Source organism: Colobus angolensis, unplaced genomic scaffold (genome assembly GCF_000951035.1).
Source record: "Colobus angolensis palliatus isolate OR3802 unplaced genomic scaffold, Cang.pa_1.0 Scaffold355, whole genome shotgun sequence".
NCBI lineage: Eukaryota > Metazoa > Chordata > Mammalia > Primates > Cercopithecidae > Colobus > Colobus angolensis.
In genome coordinates this window covers 1,016,714-1,038,115 of record NW_012116877.1, presented here as the reverse complement: position 1 = coordinate 1,038,115, position 21,402 = coordinate 1,016,714, and the positions used below count along the sequence as shown (strand labels likewise).

General features: G+C 37.9%; 1 protein-coding gene across 3 annotated transcripts in view; it reads right to left on the bottom strand.

Annotated features, from left to right (window-relative positions):
* Positions 1 to 21,402, bottom strand: part of FCHSD2 (FCH and double SH3 domains 2) — a 338,593-nt gene that overhangs the window by 206,592 nt on the left and 110,599 nt on the right. For all 3 annotated transcript variants that reach the window (XM_011953051.1, XM_011953052.1, XM_011953053.1), the window contains exon 4: positions 934 to 1,010. In XM_011953051.1, coding sequence (XP_011808441.1) covers positions 934 to 1,010 — 77 coding nt within the window. The remainder of the gene's footprint in view (positions 1 to 933; positions 1,011 to 21,402) is intronic.

Genomic DNA, 21,402 nt, shown 5'->3' with positions numbered 1-21,402 from the left:
AGGCTGGAGTGCAGTGGCGCAATCTCAGCTCACTTGCAACCTCTGCCTCCTGGGTTTAAGCAATCCTCCTGCCTCAGTCTCCCGAGTAGCTGGGATTACAGGCGCTCACCACCACACCTGGCTAATTTTTCTATTTTTAGTCGAGACAGGGTTTCACCATGTTGGCCAGGCTGGTCTCGAACTCCTGATCTCAGGTGATTCAACTGCCTTGGCCTCCCAAAGTGCTGGGATTACAGGCGTGAGCCACTGCGCCTGGCCAAAAGAAACCAAATTCTAAACAAACTTATACTTTTAAGATATCAGTAGGTCACTAAGGACACAATCGGTATTCCATTCTCATCCACCTTTATTACACTTCGTATTCATATGTGGTATATTAACTGGCCACATCTAAATCTTTCATTTATATTCAAATATACAAACACACACATATATTTCTAAATTAAGTATTGTGCTAAAAAGAAGCTCTTTTCCTTACATTACTTAGAAAGTTTTCCCCCCTTGTCTCACAAAAACCCCATCTTTCTGTATTTAGAATTTATTTCAGAAGTATCAATGAAGATGGCAGAACATACACATTCGTTTCATCACCATCACATTAATGTGCTTCATCATAGGTCACTCAGCAATTTGTGTTCCATTGTCACCTGCCTTCTTTAAGTTTCAATTGGGGGTATAATTAATTATATAAAATATAATCTTGGCTTATATAAGACATGAAAATGATCTATTTTATATAGATTACAATCTATTTTATATAGATTGTTTAATGTTATAAAACATTAAAATTTTGATAATTTTGAAATTATATCCAAAAACATAGCAGAGGAAAGAAGTGATTCTTTTAAAAACTAAAGTGTTACATTATCTGTATGTGACACAGCTTTAAGTAAAACCATTTCTACAGAAAATAGGCAAAAACTACTGAGTTACCTGTAATCATTCCGATCATCAGCTTTCACTCCAGGCCAATCTCTCTTCAGGTATTGACTAGCCAACTTCTGGATACCCTGTTAAAAAATACGTATTTTTTCTAAAATAAGTATTATGCCATAAAGGAAGCTCTTTTCCTTAAAATACATGACTTAGAAAATCTCATTTTTCCAAATGTAAATTTAATTCAGAAGTGAAAAAAAAACAATGACAGGCTGCACGTGGTGGCTCATGCCTATAATCCCAGCACTTTGGGAGGCCAAGGCAGACAGATTACTTGAGGTCAGGAGTTTGAGACCAGCTTGGCCAACATGGTGAAAATCTATCTCTATCAAAAATATAAAAATTAGCTGGGTGTGGTAGCATGTGCCTGTAGTCCCAGCTACTTGGGGGGCTGAGGCAGGAGAAACACTTGAATCCAGGGGCAGAGACTGCAGTGAGCCGAGACTGGGCCGCAGCACTCCAGCCTGGGTGATAGAGTGAAGCTCTGTCTCCAAAAAGAAAACCCAATTAACGAACCAACCAACCAACCAAACAAACAAACAAAAAAACCAATGATAAATGGTAGAACACTACAACCTTCTTTCATTATTGTCCAGTCCTCTCTTGTCTCCACTTTTAGGAAAAGGGTGAGTATAAGGATGAGAAAGTTGAAACTTCATTGATATGCCTTTCACTTTTAACTATCTGACTAGCCATAAAAACAAACCACCTCTGGCATGTCACAGGGAACACAGCTGTCCATCTCCACAGAACTCTGATCACACAGCTTTCTAAATCTCAGCAGCCAAACTCTCATATACCAGGACAGAGAAAAACAAATTCCATTTTAAGTAGACAGATATATACTGGTATATAAAATTAATAAACAAATTTTGGTGCTGTTCCATACTATTAATTCTCAAGACAGATTTTAAGGGTCTTTTCTTTTTAAACGATACCATGACACAAGTCACTTCAAACAACAAAAAAAATTGTTTTACAAAGAAATTTGCCCACTTATTATTATCTACACAACACAAATCTGGATAAAACAGAATGTTTATCTATAATAGGTGTCAGGGAGAGGTACAGGGATTTGAATTGAGAAGACCATTTTGTTAAGAACTGATTTTAAACTGCTTATTCCAATTATACAATGTATTATGTTTGGTTTTTTGCTTGTTTGTTTTTGTTTGTTTGAGACAGGCCTCATTCCAATGCCCAGGCTAGAGTGCAGTGGCACGATCATGGCTCAATGCAGCCTCAACTTCCTGGGCTCAATCCTTCCACCTCAGCCTCCCAAGTAGCTGGGACTACAGGCATGTGCCACTGAGACCGGCTAATTTTTTGTATTTGTAGTAGAGACAGTGTTTCGCCATGTTGCCCATGGCTCAACTCCTGGACTCAAGCAAGCCACCTGCCTTGTCCTCCCAAAGTGCTGGGATTACAAGTGTGAGTCACCAAACCTGGCCAATGCATTACTTTTGGATAGGAACATATGTGGTCCCCTAACACTGTAACAGGGCCTAATGTAATGGTTATAGAAATCATTAACATTGAGATACTTATTTCTATACACGTAACTAAAAAGAACACAATGCTGAAATGAAGAACAATCACATTTATTAATCAACTGCCTGCTCTAGGCAAAAATTACTCAAGTAAAATCAACACTACACTCTACATGGTACCTTTCTATTAAGGTCTGTTGTCAAATTAGCTTGAATCTCAAGTTCCTCGTGAACTTGGCAACAATTTGGTTTCACTATTTCTAAGTATTGTGTATTCTGAGAACTTGTATACAACTACATATCCGTAACAGTTCCACTTAATATATCTTGTACTTTGGGAACTCCAAATACTATGTCTTCCCTGAATATGTATGGTAGTTTTTCACCTCTGCACCTTGTTCATACTGCTCCCATTGCTTGAAAATCTCTTCTAACCACTCCTATTCCTACTTGCTAAATTCTTACCCCTCCCTTTTAATTTGATACTTAAATTTCCTAACATAAACAATCACAAGTGTATATATAGGAAAATGTGAAAAGTGTCATTGCCTAAGTACTTATTTTCATTTCATTAAAGTATAATAGCTTATTCTTTCTACATTTATTAGGTATAATTCTATAAAGAATTATCCCTCATGAACTATTTGGTTATACTGAGATAAAGTTCTTGGAGGAAAGACAGGATAAATATTTGATTGTCCAATATTTGGGTCCAAAGATGAACAATGAATTTTTAAAGTAACATTATAAACTCATGTATTTTAAATAATAGAGGCATTCCAATTAATTACAGTTGCTTTCTTCTGATGCTCAAATTGTCACATCTGTGGTCTATCGGAGCCCCTCCAAGTTGGCTCCCATATCACGAACCCAAATAGACTTTGAGTGCTTCTTTGTTGTTGTTGTTGTTGCTGTTATTGTTGTTTTACAGTTCCTGGCCCAGACTTGCAATAAGCTAGTTCTCCAAGGAATTCTGATTGCTTTCAGAGAGAAACCAGAGACCACAATCTAGGCAAGTTCTCATTCTTTGGGTCTTACTATTTGCATCTTTCTCTAAAAGGCCTTTTCTAATCACTGTATGCAAAGTATCTTTGCCTCTGGCCCTCTCACATAACTATATTTATGCATAATCCTTATACACTGTTACTGTCTGGTTTAAATATTTGTCTGTTTACTCACTATAAACTCCATCAGGTACAGATCTTGTCTTTTTTTTTAAAATCATTATATCCCCAGGCTATAGCAGATCACCTAAAATTTAGTTGATACCAATAAGATCCACTGATTGCATGGATAAATGCCACCTACATTATTCAGTTTCTAATGCATCGTGCCCATCTCCATTTATGTTTTTGCCACTCTGTGTTAGAAGTGTTTGAATAAAAACTTCTCTGGTTCCTAATGTTCATGTAGTCAAATTTTTAAAACACTGTTTATCAGATTTCTGAGATTATGACCAGGTGGCTTTAATATAATAAATTCCTTGGTAAAATTACAGTCAAATTTGACCATCTTCACTATTTTAAGAGAAATGTGTGTGGGTATTCCAAAGCAGTTTTTAAAAATAATAGAAGTTTATTCCATACCTAGAAAGCACTACACATTAATTTTTATGAGGGTTCAATTAAGTCAAGATCTCAGAATTCAAATGACTCATTATCTGTAGAGAAGAATAACAAGTATAGAATATAATATGCCAGGCAACACATGGGTTACTGCCAAACAAGTGGCAAAATGTGATATAAGTACCCAAATGAGGAAAAGATCATCTGGTATTTTCTCAAATCACATCTAAATGACATGAGAGTGACTTTTTCAGTTTAATCGTTGTTAAAGTGTTTACAGAACACATCACACAGAACGTAGAATATGACATGAGCCTCAGTTCATAAGCAGGATTAAGACAGAAGGCAGAATGACAACACTCTAAATTTACGCAGGAACAAATGAACTTAAGCACTTTCACACGTTTATTTCTCTTAACTCTATGTTAGGCTTTGTTATCACCACAGAGAAACTGGACATTAAAAGCATAAATACTTTACTTCAAATCCTACAGTTCATAACTAGTTAAGTGTGAGCTAGAATCCAAAGTTACGACGTCTTTGTAAAAGAAATCATTTTAGACTTTATCTATTTTTTTAAATTAATTCGTTAACTTTGTGATTTATAAATTACAATAGCGATTTCTAGAGCTCTAAACCACAAAACTGAACTGTATTAAACTGAATGAGCCCTTCAGAGATGAGATGAGGGATTCATGAAATAGACAGTGAGATCTCTAGATGAAAGACTTTATTCAAGTTAGTTCGCAGAGTCAGGAATCATGACTTCTGTGTACTCTATGCAGCTGTTCAAGATCTAATCTGCATAGATGCTCAGACATACTCTGGCCCTATTATAGTAAAGGTCCTAAATAATACTGCATGTTTCTGAAAGCATTATATGTTTAAATTAACTGGTTTCCTCTATATATTATATTTAAAGCTACATTGGATGAATAAAAGGTTTACTTACATAGAAAATAAAATTCACCCTAATTAATTTGCTAAGGAAAATAAACCTATGTCTTGCAATTTTTTAAAGGGTTTTTTAAAATTTTTTTTCAAATCATTCCCTACAGCACTACTATCTAAAATTGGTCCACTAAACATAATATTTATTTATATATACCTGAGCATCACTGATGCATAATGCTGATTTGATTTGCAATTCAGTTCACTCTAGAGCAGTGGCTTCCATAAAGATGTACTATCAATATGCTCTTTGAAACATGCAATAACATCCGATTCCAATTTTTTAAAAAGCCATCAGTGTCTGATGTTAGGCTTGCTTTGTTTTACCTCTCAATAACACTTGCTGTATTGCTTTAACAAGTGAAGAAACACAAAGAGAGCCACTGTTGAGTAGACATTAGGAAATGAACTGATGGTTTAACCTTTGGCCAATTTATCACAGCAAGCTGAGTAGAAGGGTGCTCTATGGCTCTGGCACAGGTAATTCTGTATTCATTTCATCCCTCAGCATATAGAGAAACTAATATTTAAATTTTACTAAGGGTTTGCCATTAGATGGCTCTTTAAAAATTTTGGAAGCCATATTCTTTATATACTATACCACTTTGTCATGAAATTCCTGGCATTATGCAAATGATCTTCTAACAATGAACAAGTTCACTGCATTAGTTGGATATTTCTTAAACTAATGCAAATTATGCAATTATTACCTTTACTATATTCTCAAATCACTTTAAAAGTAATACAGAACTTCACTCCCATCCTAAAGGAAAGTTTTAAAATATTCTTCATTGTTCTGTGTGGTATGTAAGATTTAAAAAAACAGGATATTATTTTAAATTACATAAATTGTCTTTATTTACTTTTCCATTAATTTCATGATGAAATATTAATCTCATATAATAATACCTTATATATATTAAACACTAAAGGTATCTTTTAGCCTTTTCCCATTTATAAAAATAAAGATTAATTTTATTTAAATTAAGTACATATAAGAAATAAGATCTATTGACATTTTATTTACATTGAGACAGGGCCTTGCTCTCCCACCCAGGCTGGAAGGCAGCGGCATCTTCATAGCTCACTGAAGTCTTGAACTCCTGGGCTCAAGTGATCCTCCTGCCTCTCAGCCTCCAGAGTAGCTGGGACTGCAGGTTCATGCCACTGTGCCCAGCTAAGTTTAAACATTTTTTCTAGAGATGGGATCTCACTGTGTTGCCCAGGTTGGTCTGAACTCCTGGCCTCAAGTAATGCTCCCACCTTTGCCTCCCGAAGTGCTGGGATTAAAGGTGTAGGCCACCATGTCTGGCCTATCTACTGACATTACAAATGACCTATCCTACTTGATTTAAAGACCAAATACAGAATAAAAAAAAAAAACAGACAGATGCACGTATGTTCACTGCAGCACCATGAGCAACAGCAAAGACATGGAATCAACCTAAATGGCCATCAATGGTAAAGTGGATAAAGAAAATATGGTACATATACACCATGGAATACTATGCAGCCATAAAAAAGAATGAGATCACATCCTTTGTGGGGGCATGGATGGAGCTAGAGGCTATTAACCTTGGCAAACTAATGCAGGGACAGAAAACTAAGTAATATATGTTCTCACTTATAAATGGGAGTTAAATGATGAGAACACATGAACACACAGAGGAGAACAACAGACACTGGAGCCTTTTGGAGGATGGAGGCTAGGATGAAGGAAAGGGTCAGGAAAAACAATTAATAGGTACTAGGCTTAATACCTGGGTGACAAAATATTCTGTACAACAAACCCCCGTGACATGAGTTTACCTATGTAACAAATCTGCACATGTACCCCTGAACTTAAAATAAAACTTAAAAAAAAATGCTCATTCATCACAGAATTCTAAAAAAACTAGACGCAGAAGAAAACTTCTTTAACCTAGTAACGGATTTATACAAAAAAATGGCTGGGCACAGTGGCTCACACCTGTAATCCCAACACTTTGGGAGGTGGAGTCATGAGGACCACTTGAGTCCAGGCAGCACAAGGAGAACCCCTGTCTCTGTAAATAATAAAAAAAATTTCCCAGGCTTGGTGGTGCACACCTGTGGTCCTAGCTACTTTTGTATATGGCGGGAGAGGGAGAGGAGGATGAAATGGGAGGATCACTTGAGCCCAGGATGTTAAGGCTGCAGTGAGCCATGATTTGCACCACTGCACTCCAGTCTGGGCAACAGAGTGAGACTGTGTCTTAACAAAGAAAAAAAGCAAAAAATAAAAACCAAAACTAAACAACACACAAAAAACTAAAGTTAACAATATACTTTTAATGGCGAGCGAATGTTTTTCCCTTAAGATAGAGATAAGGCAAAGATGTTCTCTATTACAGTTCTTTTCAACATTGTACTGGAAGCCCTACCTAGTACAATAAGGCAAGAAAAAGAAATAAAAAGCATACAGATGGGAAAGGAAGAAATAAAGCTATCTTTATTCACAGATGACATGATTGTCTATGTAAGAAACCTGAAGAATCTAAAAAAAACCTCATGAAACTAATAACTGAGTTTAGCAAAGTTGCACGATACAACGTCAACATTCCAAAGTTAACTGCTCTCCTACATACATGCAATGGACAACTGGAATTTGAAATTTTTTTAAAAATGCACTACTTAGGTATAAATCCAACAAAATATTTGCAGGATCTGTATGTGGAAAAGTCCGTAATACTAATGAGAGAAAGAAAAGAACAAAAGAATCTAAATGGATGGAGAGAGATTCCATGTTAATGACTTGGGACTTCATATTGTTAAGATCTCATTTGTTCCCAATATGATCTATACATTCAAGGCAATCTCAATCAATAGTCCAGAAAGTTAAAGGTATTAGAATAGCCAAAATTCAGAAAAATAAGGGAAAAATCAGAACACTCTCATTACCTGACTTCAAGGTATACCTTGAAGTCTGCAGGAATAAAGATAGCACGATGTTGGCAAAAGAATGGACAGATAGATCAGTGGAACAAAAGACAGATCCCAGAAATAGACCCATACAAATATAGTAAACTGATTTTTCACAAAGGGGCAATGACAATTCAATGGAGACAGGATAGTCTCAATCAACAAGTGATGCTAGAACAACTGAATGACCATAAACAATAACAACAAAAACCCTTGACACACACCTCACAAGTTACACAAAAATTAACTCAAATGATTCATAGACCTCAATATAAAGCATAAAACTATGAAACATTTAGAAGAACAGAGAAGAAAATCTCCTTGACCTTTGGTGAAAAGTTTTAACATAAAACACTAGAACCAAGACACATGAAAGAAAAATGATAAATTGGACCTTATCAGAATTAAACTCTTTCTTCTGGGAAAGAAACTACAAAGAGAATAAAAAGACAAGCTGCAGACTAGGAAAAAATATTTGCAAATCATATATCTGATAAAGGAAGTCCAAATATATAAAGAATTTATAAAATTCAACAGTAAGAAAAAAATCAACACATTTTTAAAATGGGCAAAGGATCTGAAAAGATACTTCATCAAAGAAGATATAAGAATAGCAAACAAGCATATGAAAAGAATCTACTTGTCATTATGGAAATGCAAACTAAAAATAATGTGGTACCACTACACACCTATTAGAAAGCTAAATCCAAAAAATTAACAGCAATAAACGCTAATGAGGAGGCAGAGTTACAGAGTACTCCTTCAACACTGGCGGGAATGCAAAATAGTACGGCCACTTTGAAAGACAGTTTTGAAATTTCTTATGAACAGAGACTTCCACAACCATGTTCTAGGTATTTGGCCAACTGATTTGAAAACTTAGGTTCACACAAAACCCTGAGCACAAATGCTTCTAGCAGCTTTATTGATAAACTTGGCAACAAAGATGTCCTTCAGTAGGTGAATGGATAAACAAACTGTGGTACATAATTATAAAGGAATAGTATTTAGTAATTAAAAGAAAGAAACGATTAATTCACATAACTTGAATGAATCTTAAAATGCATTTTGTTAAGTCAGAGAAGCCAAATTAAAAAGGTTACACACTGTATTATTCCATTCATACGACATTCTGGGAAAGACCAACTGATAGAGAAAACAGATCAGTGATTTTGAGGAGTTTGGGGAGAAGGAAGTGTTTGCTAGTGGAAGAATTTTAAGGGTGGTGAACTAATATACATAGCATTGTAGTAGTGGATCTGCAACACTATACATTTGTCAAAACCCACAGAACTTTGACAATACCCACAGACCTTTGACAAGAGACAAAGAATGACTCTCAATATATGTAAATTTAAAAAAATCTACCAATGGTTTGGGGGAATCCAGGATAGAATGCAGACTGTGACAAACAAATCCAATTGTATTACAAAATGTAAGACATAACCTCATAAATGGGTATGGGGAATGAAGGGGCAAATTTTATAATTCTACAAAATAATGTGTTTATAAATGGATCCAAGAAACTTTATATAGAGTATTTTAGCTAAAAACTGTACAACTAAAGACAAAAAAAAAAAACAAACCTGTATATAAACATTGTACACTAGTTGATAAAGTTGTTTTTCACCGGGCACAGGTAAAAAATTCTGAAAAGTGGTAAATATTACTAGGATTAAACAAATACGTAAACAGATAATAGAAGGTAGAAGCCAAATTGCTCAATGTTGGAGTGGGACTTAGAAATCAGAAAGGGAAATGAGAATGAATTACATGAGGGTGAATTAGAGTCAGAGACATCTAGTTCAACATATATTTTGCTGCAACTGCAACAAAATCAAACACTGACAAATGGGATCTAATTACACTTAAGAGCTTCCGCACATCAAAAGAAACTATCAACAGAGTAAACAGACACCCTACAGAATGGGAGAAAATACTGCAAATTATGCATCCCACAAAGGTCTAATATTCAGCATCTATAAGGAAATTAAACGAGTTTACAGGGAAAAAAACAACAACCCCATTAAGAAATGAGCAAAGGACATGAACAGATCCCTTTTCAAAACAGACATACATGCAGCCAACAAATCAAACGAAAGAAAGCTCATTAGAAAATGCAAATCAAAATCACAATGAGATACCATCTAACATCAGTCCAAATGGTTATTATTAAAAAGTCAAAAAATAACAGAAGTTGGCAAGGTTGTGGAGAAAAAACGCTTATACACTGTTTGTGGAAGTGTAAATCAGCTCAGCCATTGTGGAAGACTGTCACGATTCCTCAAAGAACTAAAGACAGAAATAGCGTTCAACCCATCAATTCCATTACTGGGTACATACCCAGAGGAATATAAATCATTCTATTATAAAGATACATGCACACATAGGTTCATTGCAGCACTATTCACAGTAGAAAAGACACAGAATCAACCTAACTGCCCATCAGTGATGGACTAGATAAAGAAAATGTGGTACATATATACCATGGAATACTATGCAGCTACAAAAAAAGAATGAGATAATGTCTTCTGCAGGAATATGGATGGAGCTGGAGGCCATTATCCTTCGTAAACTAATGCAGGAAAAGAAAACCAAATATCACATATTCTCACTTATAAGTGGAAGCTAAATGATGAGACCACATGGACATGTAGAGGGGAACAACAGGCACTGAGGCCTTTTGGAGGGTGGAGGGTGGCAGGAGGGAATCAGAAAAAATAACTAATGGGTACTAGGCTTAATACCTTGGTGATAAAATAATCTGTACCACAACCCCCCATGACACAAGTTTACCTATGTAACAAACCTGCACTTGTAGCCCTGAACTTAAAATAAAAGTTTAAAAATAAAATAAATAGAATTAAAATTTTTAAATCTCCTTGTAATTAGTTTGTAGAATTATAATCTGTATACTTGTGACAAAACTATATCTCTAAACTGGTATATCCTTATGACTAAGAATTTTTTAAAGCTACATATTATTTCACACAAAAACCAAATCTTAATGTGTTATGCTAAATGATGTACCAACTGAGTAACAGCCTTCTGCTATCCTGTAACCATCCACATATACCAGTAGGTATGTGTGGTATATACACCTACTGATATGCTCCATGTTTTGACTAAAAAACACAGATATGATCCATGTTTTGACTAAAGAATTATAGAGATTTATTTTATGTATGTATATGTATATGTGTACGTATTTTGACATAGAGTCTCACTCTGTTCCCAGGCTCAGTTGATCCTCCCATTTCAGACTCTAGAGCAGTTGGGACTACAGGTGTGTGCCACCGCACCCAGCTCATTTTTTTATTTTGTTTTTGATAGAGATGAGGTTTTACCATGTTGCCCAGGATGGTTTCAAATTCCTGGGCTCAAGCAGTCCACCTGCCTTGGGCTCCCAAGTGCTGGGGTTACAGGCATAAGCCACCGCACCCAACCTACACAAATAAATGAAATATTGAGCATGAGGACTATAGTTAATAGTGTACTGTATTCAGGATTTTGCTAAATGCATAATTACAGGTGCTCTTGCCACTGGGGGCAAAATGACTGACTGTGAGACGATGGATGCTAATTTGTTCCACTACAGTGACCATTTTACATCATAGCTTATAACATCATATCATATACTTTAAATATATGCAACAAAATTTATTTTAAAATAAAAGAAACTGAGTATAAAAATAATGTAGAATATATAAAACAGATATACAGTGCTCTAAGAAAGTATAAAGATAGGGGGAGGTGGTTTGTATATCCAAATAGACTTGAGAACTACATATGATTCAAGATCTGAGGGACAAATGAGAGTTAACTGTCTAAGGGAAGTGATATGGTTTGGCTCTGTGTCTCCAGCCAAATCTCATCTTGAATTGTAATCCCCATGTGTCAGGGGAGGGACCTGCTAGGAGGTGATTGGATCATAGGGGCAGATTTTCCCCATGCTGTTCTCATGATAGCAAGTGAGTTCTCACAAGATCTAATGGTTTAAAAGTTTGGCACTTCCTCCTTTGCCTCTCTCTCTTGCTCTCTCTCCTGCCACCATATAAGACATGCCTTGCTTTCCCTCTGCCTTCTACCATGATTTTAAGTTACCCGAAGGCTCCCCAACCATGCAGACCTGTAAATCAATTAAACCTCTTCCTTTATAAATTACCCAGTCTCAGCTAGTTCTTTACAGCAGTGTGAAAATGGACTAATACAGAAAATTGGTACCGAGAGACGTGGTGTGTTTCTATAAAGATACCTGAAAATGTGGAAGTGAACTTGGAACTGGGTAGCAGGCAGAGGACAGTTTGGAGGGCTCAGAAGAAGACAGGGGGATGTTGGAAAGTTTGGAACTTCCTGGAGACCTGTTGAATGGTTCTGACCAAAACCATTGATCACTGACAGTGATATGGACAATGAAATCCAGGCTGAGGAGGTCTCAGAGGGAGAAGAGGAACTTACTGAGAATTGGAGAAGAGGAACTTACTGAGAACTAGAGCAAAGGTCACTCTTGCTACGCTTTAACAGAGAGACTGGCAGCATGTTGCCCCTGCTCTAGAGATCTGTGGAATTTCGAACTTGAGAGAGATGATTTAGGGTATGTGGCAGAAGAAATTTCTAAGCAGCAAAGCATTCAAAATGTAACCTGGCTTTTTCTGAAAGTATACAGTCATATCCAGTCATAAAGAGACGGTCTAAAATTGGAACTTACGTTTAAAAGGGAAGTAGAGTGTAAAAGTTTGAAAAATTTGCAGCCTGACCATGAGGTAGAAAAGAAAAACCAATTTTCTGAACAGAAATTCAAGTGGGCTGCAGAAATTTGCATGAGTAAAAAGAAGCCAAATGTTATGTCTCCAGGGCATTTCAGAGATGTTCACCACACTCCCTGCCATTACAGGCCCGGGAGGCCTAGGAAGGAAAAATGGTTTCATAGCCCAGGACCAGGGCCTTGCTGCTCTGTGCAACCTTGGGACATGGTGCCCTGTACCCCAGCTGCTCCAGTTCCAGCCATGGCTAAAAGGGGCGAAGGTACAGCTTGAGCTGTTGTTTCACAGGGTGCAAGCTCCGAACCTTGGTGGCTTCCACATGGTATTGTGCCTGTAGTTGTGCAGAAGAATTGAGGTTTGGAAACTCAGTTCCAAACTGAGTTTGGCTCTGTGTGTGCCTAGATTTCAGAGAATGTATGGAAACACCTGGATGTCCAGGCAGAAGTCTGCTGCCGGGGCAGAGCCCTCATGGAGAACGTCTTCTAGGGCACTACAGAGGGGAGATGTGGGGTTGGAGCCCCCACACGGAATGCTCACTGGGGCACTGCCTACTGGAGGTGTGAGAAGAGAGGCACCATCCTCCAGACCCCAGAAAACCTCATAGCGTGTACCTGGAAAAGCCACAGGCACTCAACGGCAGCCTGTGAAAGTAGCTGCAGGGGATGTAGCCTGCACAGCCACAAGGACAGAGCTCCTCAAGGCCTTGGGAGCCCACATCTTGCATCAGCATGCCCTGGATGTGAGACATGGAGTCAAAGGAGATTATTTTGGAGCTCTTACTATTTAATGACTGCCCTGTTACATTTCAGACCTGCATGGGGCCTGTAGTCTCATTGTTTTGGCCAATTTCCCCCATTTTGAATGGCAGCATTTACCAAATGCCTGTACCCTCATTGTATATTGGAAGTAACTAACTTGCTTTTGATTTTACAAGCTCATAGGCAGAAGGGACTTCCTTGTCTCAGATGAGACTTTGGACTTGGACTTTCAGGTTAATGTTGGCATAACACTTTGGGGGACTGTTAAGAAGGCATGATTGTGTTTTGAAATGTGAGAAGGACATGAGATTTGGGAGGGCCAGGGGTGGAATTATATGGTTTGGCTCTGTGTCCCCACCCAATTCTCAACCAGAATTGTAATCCCCATGTGTCAGGGGAGAAACCTTGTGGGAGGAGATTGGATCATGAGGGCAGATTTTCCTCATGCTGTTCTCATGATAGTGAGTGAGTTCTCATGAGATCTGATGGTTTTTCGTTTTTTTTTTTTGAGATGGAGTCTCGCTCTGTCGCCCAGGCTGGAGTGCAGTGGCCGGATCTCAGCTCACTGCAAGCCCTGCCTCCTGGGTTTATGCCATTCTCCTGCCCCATTCTCCTGCCTCAGCCTCCGGAGTAACTGGGACTACAGGCACCTGCCACCTCGCCCAGCTAGTTTTTTTGTATTTTTTTAGTAGAGACGGGGTTTCACCATGTTAGCCAGGATGCTCTCGATCTCCTGACCTCGTGATCCACCCGTCTCGGCCTCCCAAAGTGTTGGGATTACAGGCTTGAGCCACCGCGCCCGGCCAGAGATCTGATGGTTTAAAAGTTTAGCGCTTCCTCTTTTGTTCTCTCTGTCTCTCCTGCCACCATGTAAGAGATGCCTTGCTTCCCCTTTGCCTTCTGCCATGATTATAAGTTTCCTGAGGTCTCCTAAGCCACGTGAAACTGTGAGCCCATGAAACCTCTTTTCTTTATAAATTACCCAGTTTCAGGTAGTTCTTCACAGCAGTGTGAATATGTACCAACACAGGAAGCATGAAATACAGCAACGAAAGTAGTCAAGAGACAAACTATGAAGACCAGAAAGGGTGCCATAAATATAACGGTGTACACTAAAAATGATAAAATGCCATTGAAAACTTTTAAATAAGGAGATAAAAATCAACTTGCATTTTTAAAAGGTCATTTTCACAGCTATGTAGGAAATAACTTTGGGGAAAAACAAAAGATACGGAAACCACTTATAAGACTATTATAGGAGCAAATTCTGAGAAGAAGGCAGAGCAGAAAGGACCAGGAATCTTGTCTCCCAACCTAGATGACAATCATACTGTGGCAAGATCTGTTTGATGCAATTACTTCAGAATTCTAGAAGCCATTGAGGACTTGTACCTCCCAGAGGAAGATTTGGAGAGTAAATTACAGTTAATTTTGGTCAATTTCAGCTCTTACCTCAGCTGTGGCTACCCATCTTTATCCCCGGCCCATTGGCAGGCAGCCACGCATATGTTCCTGGAACAACTCCTATGCTCCTTATGGGAGCCAGGATGGGCAAATGGGACCCTATCCTGTGCTATGATCACTGACTCCTGCTTATGATTGTGGAGGTGCAGACACAGAGGTAGGAAGCCATTGCAGCACCCTTTCCCTGTTGCTACAAGCCCCTCCCCCTCAGGCTGAAGTGACTTCCAGGGAACTTAAAGGGACAGCGTCATTTTTTCCTGTCTTCATTTTCCCACCTTTTGAGAACCATACATTGAAAATTAGGACATTGAAGGGCAACTGCATATTTGAGAGAAATTAGTAAGTCACCACAATATACAGAGAAAGGTACAGGCTAAGAAAATTCCTGAGAAGACCTTAAGTTTACATCTCAGGTTGATCCTCACCATGGAGACTACTTATGATAATCAAAAACAAAACAAAAACAAAAACAAAAACACATTAGTAAAACCTCAGAAACAAGGAGAATCTGATGTCCAGAGTCACCACATTATTAGATGCAAATTATTAGATTCAAATGGCCAGTTTTTAACAACAACAACAATAAAAATCACAAAGCATACAAAGAAATAGGTAAGAAATATCCAAGGGAATGCCACTAGTTTGAAAATATTTTTGCCTACAGTTATAAAACTGCTACATGATAGCAGTACCCCCACAACCCCACACAACCCATAACCCCATAACTGATTGCTTAGTTCCTAAATATATGTATGTGTGTGTCAGTAATCACAATATCTTGTCCAAAAGTCAAGATACTTGTTGGAAGACATGCATTTCTGCTAGGTACTAGCACAGATTCCAGAAGTATGTATAAGAGAAAGTTCCTGTCTTGTTCTTTAAGAGCTGATGCAATAGAGAGACTACGCTAAATACAAAAAAAAAAAAAAAGTAGGACTTGAAATTTTCACAACTGAATATACAAAACTTAATTTACCATATATAAATGTATCCAAGTGAGTATATGGTTTTTACATCAACCAGGAAAAGCAATAGGGATGGACTGTATATGTCTCCAGAGCCCTAAACACAGAGTAACATTCAAGAATACTGTTACGGCTTCCCGGGCATTTTATAAGGTCTCTTACCCGATGACCTTAACTTTGTAAAGATGGTAGTGGTCAACACTTTAATCTATTTAAAAACCTCGTTGGAGCTACAAATCAATCCACAAAACCAACAAAGAAAAATATATTAATAGTACTGACATTTTAAAAAATACTGTATATATTTAACATGTACAACATGAAATTTTGCTATACATATTGATAGTGAAATGGTTACCACAGTCAAGCAAATTTAACATATCCATCATTTCACATTGTTATCCCTTTTTGTATATGTGTGCATAGAGCATGTAAAGCCTACTCTTTCTGCAAAAAATCCTGAATACAATATTATTAACTAAGGTCCTCATGGTATACATTAGATCTCTATACTTGGGCATCCTGAATTTCTGCTATTTTTTATTCTTTGACCAAAGAAACTGTAGTTTACACATACACACACACATTCATGCACACCTCCAGAAATATCATTCAGCCTTAAAAAAAAAAGGGAGATCCTGCTATTTGTCACAACATGGATGAATCTGGATGGGTTCCAGATGAATCATCCAGATTATGTTAAGTAAAATAAGCCAGATAGAAAGAAGATTACTACTATTTGATCTGTTATATATAGAATCTAAAAAAACAAAAAAAGTTGAATACATAGAGATAGAGAATAAAGGCCGGGCACGGTGGCTCACATCTGTAATTCCAGCACTTTAGGAGGCTGAGGCGGGTGGACTGCTAGAGCCAAGTTTGAGACCAGCCTGGGCAACATGACAAAACTCTGTGTCTACCAAAAATTATAAAAATTAGCCAGGTGTGGTGGTGTGCCTGTCTGTAGTCCCAGGTACTCGGGAAGCTGAGGTGGGAAGATCACTTGAGGGCGGGAGGCAGAGGCTGCACTGAGCTGTAACTACTGCACTCCAGCCTGGGTGACAGAACAAGACCCTGTCTCCAAAAAAAAAGAGAGAGAGAGAGGGAGAGAGAGAGAGAATAAAGCAGTGGTTACCAGGAATGGGGAGGGGGACAGTAATGCCAACATTTGTACTGGGTGTTACACTTACAAAATATTTGTATATGCATTATGTTGTTTGATCTTCACTTACACTGAATGTAGTAAGTATCCTATTAGAATCTAACCAACAAAGGACCATACTAACTAACACTGCTTATCCCCAGGAATCCAACCCAAGCCTTCTGACTCCAAGGCCAGTCCACACTCCCGTTATTCTATTTCTCACCATTGATATGAACTGATATATTACAGGTAACCAACACAAATCAGGTAAGAGCTGGCACAGCAGACTTTTCGCCTGGAAAAGGCACATGCATTGCTTACAAGTTTTATTAAGTGCTTTCTATAGGGAAAGCACTGTATTAGATGCTGGGGGAATAACAGTAAACATTATGGGTATTATCAATGCTCTTCTGGTATGTATATTCTGCCAGGGATGAATTTAAGAAATTAATATCCACCAAGAGGAACTATTAACCAAATTAGGTCATCGATATGCTGCAATGTTACATAATTATTAAAGAGAATGTGCTATATAATCTCAAATATTTAATAAAAACATAAGCTGCAGAAAAATGAATAGCATGATCCTATTTTAATTTAAAAAACATGTAAGCATATATACTCTAGGATACATATGAACTTGGAAACAGGGTTCAAAAGTAAGAGCTTTTAGTTTTTATTCTTTATACCACTGGATTGTTCAATGTTTCTTATTTTAAGAGATAGGGTCTGGCTCTGTTGCCCAGGCTGGAGTACAACGGCACAATCATAGTTCACTGCAGCCTCAAATACCTGGGCTTAAGCGATCTTCCCACCTCAGCTTCCCAAGAAACTAATATTACAGGTGTGCACTGCCTGGTTAATTTTTTAATTTTTTTTTATAGAGACAGGGTCTTGCTTTATCGCCAAGGTTGGTCTCGAATTTCCAGCCTTAAGTGATTCTCCTGACTTGGCATCCCAAAGTGCTAGGATTACAGGTGTGAGCCACCATGTCTGGCCTATTTATACCACTTAATTGCTCAGAATTTTTAAAGCTAATGTTTATTACCATATAACTGGAAAAAAAAAAAAAGCACAGCAAAGAGGAAAAACCAAGAAGTCACCACTTGGTGTAAGTATTACAACAGGAAAGTATACGGGAAGATAAAGCAGAGAGAGTCAGGGAAGGCTTCCCAAAGAAAATGAAAATTGACATCTAAAAAAAAAAACGCTTGTAATGAGAGGTGAGCTGCAAGTAGGAACATAGCCCCTTCAAGAAACTGCATACAAGCTGGTATGGAGCTTGTAAAAGGGAGAATGGCTTAAAGGTGAGGCTGAATAAGTAAGTAAGGGCTACATCACACAAGGATTCATGTTTGGACTACCTTAAGACAACAGGAAGTCAAGATTGCAAGCAGTGTGGTGCCATTATCAGATTGAAATGTGATTTAAAAATCATTCTAGCTGCAGTATGGGAAACATGGATTAATAGTAGTTAGACTGGCTGGGCGCGGTGGCTCATGCCTGTAATCCCAGCACTTTGGGAGGCGGAGGTGTGTGGATCATGAGGTCAGGAGATTGAGACCATCCTGACTAACACGGTGAAACCCCGTCTCCACTAAAAATAGAAAAATTAGCCGGGCGTGGTGGCGGGCACCTGTAGTTCCAGCTACTTGGGAGGCTGAGGCAGGAGAATGGCGTCAACCTGGGAGGCGGGGAGGTTGCAGTGAGCCGAGATCACACCACTGCACTCCAGCCTGGGCGACAGAGCGAGACTTCGTCTCAAAAAAAAAAAATGAAAAAAAAAGAGTAGTTAGACTACAGTCAGGGAGACCCATAGGAGGCTACCACTCTAGTCCTGATGATATGCATAGTATAGAGGCAAAGAGATGTAAATGGGACAAGTTTTAGTGCAAAGAATTTTTATGAACTGAAGAGACAGAAACAGAGACAGAAACAGGTCATCTCTAAGGTCTCCACTTACAAACATATTCAGACCCCTCACATTTTAGATCTACTAGATGTAGCACAGAAATGGAGGAATTACAGGGTGCTATACAAGACATCTTCCACAAGAATATTTCTCCAACATTAAAAGATATGAAGCAACTACAAGCATATCCACACTCCCAACCCAAGATAAAACTATGTTAAATACTCAAACTATGGAATTCTATACAAATTTACATAATTCATGGTTATTGGTAATAGTAAAAAGACCAGGACTTTGGAGTCAACACTTCAGTTTGAGTACTGTACTGCCGTTGCTGTGAATTAGTTATGAGTATCCTTGGACAAGACACCAAGCTAACAAGGTTAGGTAGGTTTTTTCCCGCCTTCCAGTTAAAAACTAGTATACTGTATTTACCTATTTGATGACATGACTTGAAGTTTAAACATGATGGTGAACAATGCTTATGACACAGAAACATTCAATAATGTTAGTTGTTTTAAAGAAATTTTATTTATCATGTAACTATTACAAATAGAAACCATGAAAACATAACAGACAATTTTAATACTGATAGCAAATATATCATCTTTTTTTAAGGTTGCTTTTTTTCTTTCTAAAGTTTTTTTTAAAAATTATTTTTATTATACTTTAAGTTCTGGGATACATGTGCAGAATGTGGACGTCTGTTACATAGGTATACATGTGCCAAGGTGGTTTGCTGCACCCATCTACCCATCATCTAGGTTTTAAGCCTGCATGCATTAGGTATTTGTCCTAACGCTCTCCCTCCCCTTTAAGGTTTTTCTTTAACTATATTTACAGATATGTTAAAGCTGAATTTTTAAAAAGCCTTTTAAGACCAAGTACTCACACCTACTTCAAAACATGAAGCTAGAAATTCTCATATAGCTTGTCTAATTTGACTTTGGTAGCACACAAACATGCAAATGTTCCTCTTCCTGAAAGAAGCAATTTCCAGCTGTCTAACTTAAAACATAAATGATTACACACCAGAAACTGTTACTAATGTTAAAATTCGGTACCAGAGGCTGAGCCTGTATTAAGGAAATAGAGATCAAAGTTTCCACTCTTGTGAAAACATCTCAAGTTAGGAACCATATCAATAAAACACAATACTCAGAACTCAGCAAATTTATACTCATAGTAGAGAACAAGTCAGTCAAAGTAAGCTTTAACTCTCGATACTACATCGCCTACATTGCTGAAGTTTCCCAATTTTTTTCAACTTCAATAAACTTATTTGCACAAAATGACTTGCAAATTTTAAACTAAAAGTAAATAGAGGATTGCAATTTACTTATTAAGGATCAGGTAAATTTTGACCAGAACTTCTAAGTAGCAAAAGAAAATAAATTATAGAAGGACTAAAAGTCAAAAGAACCAAGACTGTCAATCTGTCAGTCAATAACACAACTGAAAATCTTCTGGGTACAAAGTGGTACCTTTAAAAAGGTCACTCCACAGGCAGCTAAAGTACTACAGGATAAATGTCACACCTGCTGAGTCAGACTCTAGAGGTGGGGCTGAGACATTGATAGTTTAACAAACTTCACAGGTGATTCTGATATGCAGCCACTACTGGGAACAACTAGTATATTGGTTAAGAGCACAGACACACATTCTCGGGTTTAACTCCTGGACCTTGACAAGTTATTTAACTTGTTTTTAGTTTTTATTTTTATGTATATATGTATTTATTGAGACAAGATCTCACTCTGTCACCCAGGTTGAAGTGCAGTGGCGTGATCTTGGCTCACTTGCAACCTCCACACCCACCAGGCTCAAGCGAGTGGCTGGGACTACAGGCACACACCAACACTCCCAGCTTGTGTTTTTTATAGAGATGGGGGGGGGGTCTCATCAAGTTTCCCAGGCTGGTCTCGAACTCCTAAGCTCAAGCAATCCACCCACCTTGGCCTCCTAAAATGCTGGGATTACAGGCGTGAGCCACTGCACCTGGCCATTAACTTGTTTTTTATCTCGGATGTCCTCATCTCAAAAATAAAGATAGTAATAGTACCTACTTCACTGTTGCTGAGATAAGCAAGTAAGTCAGTGTTTATAAAGCACTCAGCCCAATTTATGGCATACATTAAGTGCTTAATAACTTCATCCATTCCATAAGTATTTACTGAGAATTTTCTACTATATGCCAAATGCTATTTTAAGTACTGAACACTATTGAAATGTTCAGTTTTCATTTATTTATTATTATTATTTTTTTGAGATGGAGTCTCGCTCTGTCACCAGGCTGGAGTACAGTGGCACAATCTCGGCTCACTGTAACCTCTGCCTCCCGGGTTCAAGCGATTCTCCTGCCTCAGCCTCCAAAGTAGCTGAGATTACAGGCATGTACAACCACACCCAGCTAATTTTTGTATTTTTAATAGAGACGGGGTTTCACCATGTTGGCTAGGATGGTCTCGATCTCTTGAGCTTGTGATCTGCCCACCTCAGCCTCCCAAAGTGCTG